The 13,193-nt window shown below is 40.4% G+C and overlaps 1 protein-coding gene across 13 annotated transcripts in view; it reads right to left on the minus strand.

Annotated features, from left to right (window-relative positions):
• AKAP9 (A-kinase anchoring protein 9) overlaps window positions 1-12,837 on the minus strand; it is a 157,814-nt gene extending 144,977 nt beyond the window's left edge. For 11 of the 13 annotated variants that reach the window (XM_061587925.1, XM_061587919.1, XM_061587928.1 and 8 more), the window contains exon 1: window positions 12,579-12,835. In XM_061587925.1, the coding sequence (XP_061443909.1) occupies window positions 12,579-12,626 (48 nt within the window). In that variant the 5' untranslated portion in view covers window positions 12,627-12,835. Of the gene's footprint in view, window positions 1-6,076; window positions 6,129-12,578 lie in introns of those variants that run through there. The other 2 variants (XM_061587917.1, XM_061587927.1) reach the window with 2 other exon arrangements.
• Between the last annotated feature and the right edge of the window lie 356 nt (window positions 12,838-13,193).

The raw sequence follows: 13,193 nt of genomic DNA on the forward strand, positions 1-13,193 counted from the left end.
TTCCTCTTCTTCCAGGCATTTTAGCATGTGTTTTTAAATTGTTTTTTTTAAAATGTTTTTAAATTTGTATATTTGTATATTTGTTTTTAATGTTTTTAATTGCTGTAAAAAACCCAGAGAGCTTCGGCTATGGGGCGGTATACAAATGTTGTTGTTATTATTATTATTATTATTATTATTATTATTATTATTATTATTATTATTATTATTATTATTATTATTATTATTATTATTAATAATAATAATAATAATAATAATAATAATAATAACAACAACAACAACAACAACAACAACAACAACATCTGGATGGTCATATATTCCCCACCCCTATCATGGGTGGATGGTATGGTTAGTATAGTAATACTTTATAAAAATACAACTCACAAACCATAAGATTTATTCATACAAGACCAAAGTAAATGGTGTATAATCATAATTGAAGCTAGCTCATCTTTTTATAAAAAGTTACTGGACCTGGACCTGACTTTAATAATAAAAACCTACACAAGGGCAGACGTTTTTATGAATTGTTGAATATGTATATGATGAGGCCAAAGAACTTCCAAATTAATCAATCATCCTGTATTCTAACTCCAGTTCAACTCTCCAGTTACAACTGAAAGAGAGGTGAGAGGGGGAATGCAATGGAGTGACTGAAAAAGGAAGAGAGGGAAAGTGGCGCAAAGATATAAAGGCGCCCGTCCAGTCACTTGCCAGCCAGCACTCACCCATTTATTCACTCTGGGCAGCTTTCTGACTTTGAAGCCCCCCCCCCTCAACATAACATATCTGAAACATTTTGTTGCAGTGTCCCATGTGTATAAACTAATAGTGAACTCAATTCTCCAAGTGCTGGTCTTTATGTAGGCAAAATAGCTCCATAATGTAGAAAAAGAGGTGTCAGCAGACCTTTGGGAACCTCGAGATTTCAGAAGCACAAGACATATTTTAGAAAAAATGCTAAGAGGGAGACTCCAAAAACAGTTCAGTGACGACTAAGCATGCTCAGCAGACACAGAACACTGACTGTTGTGGGGTGGGGTGGGGTGGGAATGGGAATGGGAAATTAGGAATGAAAATGAAATGTCCTGAACCAGGAGTACTCCATGGTGCCATGTTTTGTTGCAGGTCCCACTTGCTGTGAAACACTTTACTTCTGTTTTGCAAAATTGAACTATTAAACAACCCAGCACTCTGTAGGAAGAATAGAGTGGCAGAAGCTGCTCTGAGCTATTGACATGGATTTAATCTAGGATATATACTTCTGGAAAGAGCTCTCTCCTTGCAGGCCAAAATAGTCAGAACTTAAATGGGTATCACACTTAGGTCCATTGCTGTATTCTCGGGTGGAATGTCTACATGTGGAAGCCTGCCTCTGCCGAGACTGTAAATGTTATTAAAATATGTTTGTGAGCCATCCCAAAGACCTAAATGGTAGAAAGGCAAGATAAAAATTCATTAAGTAAATAACAAAAAAATCTAAACACCTATTACTGAAATAGTGCCAGTCCACATAATGAAATCAAATTTTGAAATTACTAGTTAAACACAATTTGCTTTAACCAAAAACATACAGAAATCCACAGTCTATACCATCTGTGTTTTCCACATAGGAGCCAATTATAAAAATGCAAACACATGCAAGAACAGCAACAGTTACAGCAGTCTCCAAGCAGCGCATGTCAATCAAGCAACATGCCACAGAGACACATCCCTTGCACACTCCATATATACTGAAAAAGTCCAGACTGGATTTAAGAACTTGATTTCATTCAGTGATATGAAGAACAAATACAGTCCTGATCAAATATTAATTACTCTAAGAGACCAACAATCTCACAGGACCAGTTTTAGAAGATAACCAACTGTCACCTCCTTGGAAAAAATGAAGACAATTCAAGGAGACTGAAGGGCAACGTTACCTTGATTTTTTTTTAATGCTTTCAAGATAATTCAAAATACTACTAGGAAAAGGATGCAAAACACCAGGAAAATAGATTGTCATCTGCACAGCTAGTTTTGTCTCTAGCATTCAAGTCTTGCAAATATAATCTGAACTTACGTATACATAAAAAAGACAACTACCTGTATGAATCAAATTTCTGAATACACGTATGTCAAATTAAACTCAAGAATGAAGTTTCAGCAAGGTTTGAAAAGGAAATAAAATCCACCCTCAAGTCACTATCTAAAAGCAAAAGGGAAAGGTAGCTTGGCTGGGGTTCCAAGAGCTTCTTAGACACTTGCAAGCACATCTGCATGCATACTGGAACATAAATTTTCAATCCCAACTGCAGTTCGTTATGCTTCATAGGACTCCAGTATCCCTCAACATGTGTAACACTCTAAGTATGTATGTATGTATGTATGTATGTATGTATGTATGTATGTATGTATGTATGTATGTATGTATGTATGTATGTATGTATGTATGTATGTATGTATGTATGTATGTATGTATGTATAAATAAATAGAATAGAATAGAATAGAATAGAATATAGGTCAGTGCTAAAATGCACTGAATATTGAATAGGCTGTTCAATAAAGTTTAAAGCCATCCAAACCCCTACTCCTTTCTAATAGCTTTCAGTGGAGAAAGTGCCAACTCCAGCTTTGAGGGGGTCTTTGGCAAAATGCCCTATCATGGGTCCCCTACTCTTTGTGCAAGCCCTGGAGGGTGCTGGGTGACTGGAAGCTGCCATTTAAATCTCCCACAATGCCCCTAACATTGTGTAACTACAGGATATTACAGGACATTAAATGGTAGTTTCTAAATTCAACTATCCATTGCTGTATGGATTACTAGACAAAAAATTAAGGGGAGCAAAGGTAGGCATCAGCAGTGGGCCTGCTGGGGCCCTGGCAGCTGCCTATGTGTGCCACATGCTGGCGCTGGATCTGAATGAAGGACATACATTCAATACTTTATTGAGGTTTTAACCATGTCAGCTTGGAATTCAAGTACTACTGCAAGTTATCTAAGTTGCTTTCTACATTTCTAAGGAAATGCTTTTACATTATATTTTACAACTCTCTTAGGAAGACCTTTACAATTCAGAAAAATGTTGCAGAGCAGTAAGGAATCAATCTAGATTGCTTTATGTAGAAAACCAGTATGTTCTTTTGACCTCATCAGGCTCTTCTCTTGGAGAAATTTAGTGAAAATGCCTTTACCATCTTTCAAGCTCAATGATGATGTTGCACTAGATGTATACTGAGACTACAGCACTCAGTGACCAAGGGAGAAGAAACCTTATCAATGGCAGGTGTTGCCGTTCCTCCAGGTCATAGACCCTACCACCAATTATTATCTCAAAGCTTGTCTGTGGTCTATTTCAATGGCTCCTCCACATTTGGTCGCCAACTAAGACCAAAAAACCATAAGAACAAAAGCAGGAGAAATGGGGTTAGATGGAAAAACAAAAACCAGTTACAGATGCTCTTCCAGGGCCCTTTTCACCAACGTTCTACCTTGGTGCTTCAGAAGTCCCCAAGGTTGTTTTTTAAATCACAAACAAGTTATTGCTTGTCAACAGCCTGAAAATGCCTCCTTTTTTAATTCTCAGCATTTCAAGCTACCTCAGGGACACTTTGAAGGCAGACACACAACATGCATGTGTTAAGTTCAGGACACAAGAAAAACTGTTTTCTGCAGATCTGGTGTTAATTAACCAAGTACACGGACAACACTCAATCCAATAACATCCATCCAAGAGTTTGTAAATATATTGAAATTATTGTATTAAAGGATATTATTTTGTTTCAAAAGTAGTTGGTTGTGTCATATAATGGTTATATGGAAACCAAAACAACCTTTTATCTTAAATAAACAACATAAAAAAGAAATAGTGAGGAAACGCAAGTCAGGTTCATTCCAATACCTTAGCCCAAGTATCTCTCTAATACAACTCAGTTAATTCAAGCCGTCTCTATAAGATATGGCACAAAATGGAGCATACTGGGACTTCAACAAGGAAGATGCCCATCATCATCTACTGGAGCACCTGCCAGGTCCAACATTTTGGCAACTGTGTTCAACAGCATATAACAGGCTGCTGAAAGATTTAATAGGATTGAATGGTTTTATAAGCACATATCACAGCCACAAACAAATATGCAGCAAATGCCCTTTTTAGTAAACACACACTCACCAGACCACACTGCTAAAACTGCAGAGCTGTATTAATCAACATACCAATGTATCTATTGTTGCTACTGCATGGCAAGTCATGCAATACTGTCAACTAGCAGCCCTTCCATGCGGTTGCAGCAGGAGAGACGGAACACCAGGACCTACTTCATATGCTCTGCTGAGAAACTAGTTCCATTTGGCTTTTCATCTCCTGCAACTGTTTCCATTCAAGCTAGTCATTATAACAACTTTGTAACTTTTCCCCTCCTCTCACCACATTTCTTTTTGCTTTGGATCATGTCTTTTACATTGTAAGCCTGAGGGCAGGGGCTATCTCATTTGTTGTTGAACTAAAGTAAGCTGCTCTGGAAGTCTTTTCAGGTCAAGACCAGGGTAAAAATACTTTAATTCAATCAATATATAAGGACCTTAGGTTTTGTTTAAAAGTAATACCAACTATCCTATGCAAGTTGACTCAGAAGTAAATGAAGTATTGCAGCCTTAGTCTTGTTACAGGACAATTATTATGCTTCTTCCTTTGGAAGAAAAGGAGAGAGCAAACGGTGGAACATACACAAATGAAACCCACTTATTATATTAAATAATCATAGTAAGTTCTGCAGATGTCTTTATGTAAAAGTCTTCCAAAATTAGGGCAACACCTTTATTAGGCCAACCAAAATATCACAAAATTTTTGTTGATGGCTAATGTTAGAGGTATAGAGTCTGGTCACAGTCTTGAGATGGAATCGGGGAGGAGGCTCTTTAGGTGCTATGCAGGTACCAGGTTGCACCGAAGCCTGCTGGGAACATATGATAAGCCCTACTGGATCAGGCCAGTGGTCCATTTAATCCAGCATCCTGTTCTCACAGCATCCAACCACATGCTTATGATAACCAAACAAGTAAGACCTGAGTGCAAGAGCACTCTCCCCTCAAAGAAGCATAACAATGATTGACTTTCCATCACTGAAAACTTGTGTAATATCTTGGTTGGTATTGGTAAGAAAAGGTATTGTCCTAATATGGATTTTGATCTTTTTTTCTTATGGGCAACATGGCTACCTTTACTTTTCGTCCACTCCCCCCCCTCCTTCCTAACCCAAGAATAGAGTTGTTTATACTAATGCAAAGTGATGCAGATAGAATCTTAAACACTGTTAGCAACATCGTAAGATATATGACAAAATCAAAGGTTCTTTAAATTATGCTACAAAAGCCTTTCTCTACATGCATAATTAGTAGAAAGACTTGTCTTGGAGATAATATCTAAATTAAATTTACACTGCAGTGTTATGTTTTATACCAATGCCAACGTTTTGGAAAAGAGTATACTTTGTTGTTCCTATATATCAGTTTGGTCCAGGACATTTACTATTCCAGAAGACAAGAATTACAAAGAAAAGCCAAAGGTTTTTTGTCCAAACAATAATGTGAAATAAAGTCAGTAAGATAAATATAATTTGAGTGACCTGTGCACACTCATTTATTTAAAGCATTTCTATCCTGTATTAGTATAAAATAATCAAGACAGCAGTATTTGACAACTCCCACTGAAAAAGAAATCTCTGTATCTAAATGTGGGTTCTACTTACAAACCAACTCAGGATTATAGTTTTTTCCAATCTATGAGTGCTAAAAAGAAATTACTGCAGAACTGGATAGCTTAAGCAACTGGAAATAGGATATAGAGGTTTCAACTCTAGTTCACTGGTTTGTGTAAGGCACTGAAGATATGTCTTAAGTCACATTCTTCACTCCTGGGAGTCATCTAATAATGAGACGTGTGTAAGGTACAATTTCCATGATCCAAAATTAAAATTTTGCTTCTGGAATTGCCATGGCAGAAGAAAGAAATAAGAAGTGTATAGAATTCCTGAACCCTAATGTAATCCTATGCACACTTACTTGGAAGAAAGCCCTACAGAAACCATGGGACTTACCTTAGTGTAAACCTGCATAGGTTTGTGCCTTCAGTTACCCAGGCAATACCGACCTTCAAGTATAAAGCATGCCATGGCTGCATTGGGATGAAATGCTAACCTTTTTTTTTTTTAAGTAAAAGCCTAGCCCTCCACCAGGCTGAGGCACTTCTCCTTCCCTTTTCCTCCTCCAGTGGAACCGCAAAGAGATCAGAAGCTTACACTTCCATTTTAAATAGACTGCAATTCAGCATGTCACCCCAGCTCTAAACTGGTTAATATTAACTACAGGCTGTAAGCACACTAGTTGCCTACAGCAAAGGGTTTCCATTGGCCACACTTGGAGGGGCAAATGCTAATCAGTTGCAAAATACATTTGAAGCTGATTTTTTTAAAAAATGCACTCAAGCTGATTCCACCAGGTTTTATAATAAAAAGCAGTGGGTTTGACTAGCATTGTGGCCCGTTTTCAGAAAAGAGAGGTGAGACACACTGGAACCAGCATAACAGAAAGTGTGTCTCTAGCATAGTTAATAAAAACAAGGCAGCTTCATAAACTGTGTTCTGAAGTTGGCTTCTGTCCACTAGTGTAGTGGCAAATTCAGAAGTGCAGGGTTTCTTCATGTGAGTCACAGCCATGCCCCCTCCCCCCATTTTTGTTGCTGGGTTGAGAATGAGATCCTTGTTAGTGCCTCCTCCCACAACAAAAGACATCCCTAGGAGCCAATCAGCATGAAAGAGGGAGTGTTAGCTACTGAGAAGAGTCTTCTCAGTGGCTGACTCACCTCCTTTCACTCTAATTGGCTCTAGTCACCAGGAAAAGACAAGGAAGCATGTTAGAAGACTCTTCTCAGTGGCTAACACACTCCCCTTTCACGCTGATTGCCTCACAGGATGCTGGAGACATAGGGACCTTGCTCTAAGACACCCCCAAGACACCGGATGACTACACACCTGCTTCTGCCTATTAACCATAGTTAAGATTAACATAGTTTGTCCAGATTCAGACAATATGGCAATCTGAAATTAATCAAAAACTGAAGCAAAAACATCTGAACTCATTCTCACAGTCATGTCAGAGGAAGAGGGGGGAGCACACAAGCTAGGGGGGAGACTAGAGTTATTCTCACTAACTATTGTGTAGTGTTATGTCCAAACCAGCGCATAGTACAGTAGAAAAAAATCCGGGTATAGTCACACATATCCCTGTCACTACAGAACTATGCTTTCTAAGCATTTTATGCATTTATAGCAAACAGAAGGTTCACAGCTGAGAAAGTATTTTTTTCAATAGAGCTCCAAACAGTGGAGTAAGGGCTGTGATCTCAACTATTATATTGGCTGTAGTTATTGACTAAAACCATTCAGAGACATGCAAGCACCTTTCTTTGTTCTACAAACAAGATTACTCTTTGCCACCCCCTCCTCCTTGGTTTTGTTTAGAGATGTATACGCCCTACTCGCCATGTGCATAATAAGCCCAAACGCTTAATTAAAGTTGCCTATTCATTTCCTAGAATTTCACTGCTTCTGTAGAAGAGTTGGCAGGGGATGAATAATAATAGAGGTAACTGCTGCTGATGGTTTTTCCATCAGCATCTGGTTGTGTTAGACCTAACACTGTTACAGCAATCAGGGAAAGAGAGACACACCTATGCATGGGAATGAGTACAGGAACAAAGAAAAGCAAGCAGACAGCTTATAGCTGCAGTTTTGTACTTGGCTGTACAGATGGCAAGGAATAGAAAATAGAAAAAATCTTGATTTGAGAAATGAAACCAGCTTAATAAAGAGCAACTACTGAATTCTAAGGTAGTAAACTACTACTGTATGAACATATATTTGGGGGATGATTCTAACCATTTTAGAAGAAAGTGCAGGATATAAATCTAATAAATAAATAAGAGTAGGCACAGAAGAATGGCAATAAGCTATAAAAATTGATGAAGTCTCTTAACAGTGTGTAGAGCTAGGACATACATGAGGCTCTACCACCAAATTCATCCATACAAACATGCTGTGATTCTCTGTAACTAAATGGGAAACCACTATGCAAACACAAGGCTGTAGTGATTCTCACATTCCGCTTGGTTCTGCATACAAAGAAAACAGAGTTGTATAACTTATAATTAAGTTGTTATCCCCAACACAGCTGAACTGGCCCTACATTCCTAATAATGCAGGGCTCTGATCAAGTACATGCTTAGCAATCTGTCAACGCGCAGCAGCAAAACATACTGCTCATGGATTTGTCAGGAAGGAAGGAAGCAGTGTAGAGGAGCTTCACCTATAATCTCTACTGAGATATAACCAAGAGTCCACTTCTCCCCAGAAAGATGAGAGAATATGTGACATCTTGGAGAGGTTCCCAGAATAATCCTGATAGACTGACCTTACAATACTGTCCTTCCTACAGGAAGAATTTGGAAGTCTTCTCTAACCTTTTCCACTTGTGATCCCACATATGCAACACAGCCTTCACTTATTGCAAATATGGTTCAACCAAAGTCCTTAATGCCATAATCTTATAACTACTTACTAAGCCACTGGGACTTGTGAGTAGACATGTATAGGATTGTGCTGTAAGGGAATGTATTTATACACATTTATTATGTAGCGATAATTCCCAAACACAACCTATGCTGACATGATACTTTTATGAGGACATATATATTCATTCAGATTTGCTGCTTCATTCAGCTAGTCAAAAAGAAAATCTGCCAATATTTCTTAATGTGTACAAGTATCTACTGTGAATCCAAGAGAAGTAAGTCTAATGGTTTAGGTGTCTAACATGTTTCACTCCAAACATTTATTTATTTATTTTAACCTTTGAATCCTTTATCAAAAGATTCCAGAGTAGTGTACAAAAGTGTGAATAAAAACGAATTCGCACACAACACAAATATAAAAACCAACAATAAATATTCAAAAAGCAGCAAAAGCATGCAGCATATAAGGAGCTGCATATGCATTCAAAGTCATAAATGAGTGACAAGATGGGCTGAAGCCCAGTGTTATGGGTCAAGTTACAACCCCACTTACAGGAAGTTTTGTGAGAAGGTAGGGAATTCTCACAAGAATGTGCTGGCTGCAAAACTGTAGGTGGCAGGTGTGGGTAGGAGACTGAGAAGAAAGCCCATATCTTTGCTCTACTTTTGGGAGACAACGTGGAGCAGGAGGAACCAGGTGCTTGTTATCTGCCTCTTCCTCCAAGGGAGGAAGAATCTAGGCTGCACAAAGGAAGAGCCAAGACAGAAGCTGTGCCTGGGCTTCCCTGTCACAGCTGGAAAAGCTGTAGGGCAGCCTTCCACAACCTGGTGCTCTCCAAATATTGGACTCCTGTTCCCATTATCCCCAGCCAACATGGCCAATGGTCAGGGATGATGGGAGTTGCAGTCAACAACATCTGGAGGTCACTAGGTTGGAGAAGGCTGCCCTAGAGCCTCAGCTATCCCAGTCTTCTCACTCATGTGACTCTCTTTTCTTCTCCATCCCAGAAAATTGAAAGTATAGCATGCAGGATGCTAAAGTTATATTTCGAAGAGGTTCTCTAACAAGTGTCTCACCCAACTCAGTAAGCCACCAACTCAAAATTTAAAAACTTGCCTGACTTAAAAAAAAATAGTATAAGAATCTAATCTACGACCCTATCTGGACAGGGAGAATCTCGCCTCAGTTATCCATGCTCTGGTAACCTCTAGATTGGACTACTGTAATGCACTCTACGTAGGGCTACCTTTGAAGACGGTTCGGAAACTTCAGCTAGTGCAGAATGCTGCGGCCAGAGTTCTTACTGGGACAAAGAAATTTGACCATATAACACCTATTCTGGCCCAACTGCACTGGCTACCAATATGTTTCCGGGCCAGATTCAAAGTGTTGGTTCTTACCTATAAAGCCTTAAACGGCATCGGACCGCAATACCTGGTGGAACGCCTCTCCCGCTATGTGCCTACCCGTTCGCTTCGCTCGACCTCGAAGGCTCTTCTCCGGGTCCCGACTCATAAGGAGGCCCGGAGAACGACAACTAGATCTAGAGCCTTCTCAGTGGTGGCCCCCGAATTATGGAATGCCCTCCCTGACGAGATACACCTGGCGCCTTCTCTTCTATCTTTTCGGCGCCAGGTAAAAACCTACCTCTTCGCCCAGGCATTTTAAATGCATTTTAAGCTTAAACTTTATAATTGAAATTCTTATTTTAATCTTTTAATCTTGTGCTTAAATATGTTTTATAACTGTATAATGAAATTCACACTTGCTCGTATTTTAAACGTATTTTATTCTGTTGTACACCGCCCTGAGAGCTCAATGCTATAGGGCGGTCTAAAAATGTAATTAAATAAATAAATAAATAAATAAAATAATGTGCGCGCTTAAGACAAGGAAAAGATCCAGGGAAGGGGGGATCCTTATCAAGGCTCTTGTCTAAATACCCAAGGAGGTTTGCATGCTGTTGTCCCTATCCTCTTGTCAGTGGTAGGTGATTTTGGTGGGAGGCGCAGGTCTTTTAGATTGGTTGAGTTTACTGCTGTTTCATCTCCAAATTTAGTGTATTTTATCTATATATGCATCAGTTTGATCATACCTTTTTGTAAGCCACTCTGAGAGATTTGGCTGAAGAGCAGTTAGTTCACTTCTTAGAAACAAACGTGTTATTTACATGCAAAATCTGTAAAATAGAGTTTGGGATTCACCGCTGATAGGATCTCTTGATTATGCACTTTACCTTTCAAAACTACTGCAAATGCCAAACTTATCCAGCTCTCTTTTGCCTCCAAATTCTGTTATTTGTGATAAACTGCTCACACTGACCTTTCAGATTAATGGCTGGCCTGTCACAGATTAAGTGGTAGCCCAGTTTACTGCATTACAGACTAGCTCTGCTGTGCTATATCATTTATAAGCATACTGTGAAGGTATTTGAGTTTGCATATCTGTTTGATGCAGATTAGTTACCCATTAACACCATTTAACTAAATTTCACCTATCATGGTGTTTAAGATACAATAAAAGTGGCATTTACTCCTCTTTTTCATGTTCATCTACAGATATTAAGAAGGGAGTTCAGACTTAAGATTCAAATCGATCAGTTTCAAATACTCACAGCCAAAGAGGTCATCAAATGAACTTGGGCAAATCATTATTTTTCTCACCCTAACATATAAAGAGAGAGCCAGTGTGATGTAGTGGTTAGTGTGTTGGACTACGATCTAGGAGACCAGGTTCGAATCCCCACACAGCCATAAAGCTCACTGGGTGACTTTTGCCCAGTCACTGCCTCTCAGCCTCAGAGGAAGGCAATGATAAACCACCTCTGAATACCACTTACCATGAAAACCCTACTCATAGGGTCGCCAGAAGTTGGGATAGATTTGAAAGCAGTCCATTTAATTTTTTTCAACATATAAAGATGGGGCAAATAACTCTTTCTCAGCCTCCCCTTACCTATGTATATATCTTGATAAACAGTGATGCAGCTACTGCAAGGACAAGGAAGATATGATTTTAAAGCACAATGCAAGCTGAAAATGTTATAAAAATCACTGCCAAGAAAATGGCAAGAACGTTACACATAGGAACATACCTTTTCAGCTATAACTACTAAAACTGCATACACAGAAAACTAAGGGACCATTTCGGGTTGATGATTATTGAACTTATGACACAAGCCACATTCCAACCATCTATTGCAGTTGAAAGCTCAGAGCAATCAGATGTACAAATATAAACCACATCTTTAATGTGAGGAGTGGAGGTGGTGATGGTTCCTGCATGCCTGTGTGTGGGGAACTTGCACGAAGATGAAATTTTAGACTGCTCTTTTTAGATGTTGAATTCTGCTGCTTTTGGTCTACACTGTTTTTAAGTGTGTGCGTGTGTGTTGTTTTTGTTTACTGTACTTCCGATTTAATATCACAAGACATCTCAGGAATCCGTTCCATAAGTGAGATATGAATTCCTACAATAAATTAATTAATATGCCAGTCAACACAGAGAGGTCTCTTTTTCCTCTCCCGGCCAGAATGATCCAGCGCAAGAGCCACAGCCTTATTAGGCACCAGTTGGCACCTGTGGCATTTTCAAGGCATGTGCCGTCTCTGTCCAGCAACAGCTGTCACGAGCCAATCGCATTACTACACATACAAATAGGAAAGGGACTCCTCGATTTGGATCCTACATTTAAAAAGGGGGGTGAGGACGCCACGATGTTACGGTGATCATCGCAGCGTAGCGCATGCAAGCACAAAGAGAAGTGCCAAACAAAGAAAGCGCAGCTCGGTACGGAATGTCAGGGGCGCGCCTCAGCATCGCACAATTGTCGCCGGAGCTTTAATATTCCGTTCAGTCGCCGCTAGTGACAGCGAGGAGAGGGGCGGGCCCGGCAGGCTTCGCCTCCTCTTACCCGTTAAATCCAACCTTGGAAGCTGCCATGCACTTCTCCTACCCCGGACAGCGTCCAGGCCTGCCCCTGTTGCCGCTCCGCAGCTTCCCTCCTGCTTCACCCCCCGACTCTTCTTACCTTTGCTTTGCCGGCCTCCAGCTTCTTCTGCCTCTCCTCGTCCTCCATGGCCCCTGCGCGGAGAGACAACAGCGTTACTAAGCGCCAAGCGAAACGTCTGCGGCTGCTTGCCCCGAGGTGCCAAAACAGACAGCGCCCTCCGATTCCTGTTCCTCACAGGCACTCATACATGCTCGGTGAGTTACGGGACTAGGAGACTTCGTGGCGGACCCACCGGCGCCGCCATCTTCATCTCCACGTAAACATGCGGCCGGGGAAAGTGACGTGTGTGCCGCCTCCTCCTCCTCCTCCTTCTCCGCCTCCTTTTTCCACTAAGCTACCGGTAACTACCACCTCGGGGGAGTTTGCCCGCGTCCAGACTCAGGGCGGCGGCAAAGGAGACGGTGGTTGCCATAGCACAGGCTTCGGCTTCTTATTCCCTTCAGAAGCAGTTAGGGTTTAACTTGGCTTTCTTTTAAGCCCGATCGCAATCCCGCAACTGGCTTGGAAGCGACTGATTGAAAGTCGCATGTTGGCAAGGAAGTCAGATGTAGGGGCCTCTGAGTATGTACAAAGTGCGTTTTCCAATTCCGCAGATCGAGAACTAGGGTACAACGCTTCCAGGCTAAAGGGGGT

This window comes from Rhineura floridana, chromosome 10 (genome assembly GCF_030035675.1).
Source record: "Rhineura floridana isolate rRhiFlo1 chromosome 10, rRhiFlo1.hap2, whole genome shotgun sequence".
Taxonomy (NCBI): Eukaryota; Metazoa; Chordata; class Lepidosauria; order Squamata; family Rhineuridae; genus Rhineura; species Rhineura floridana.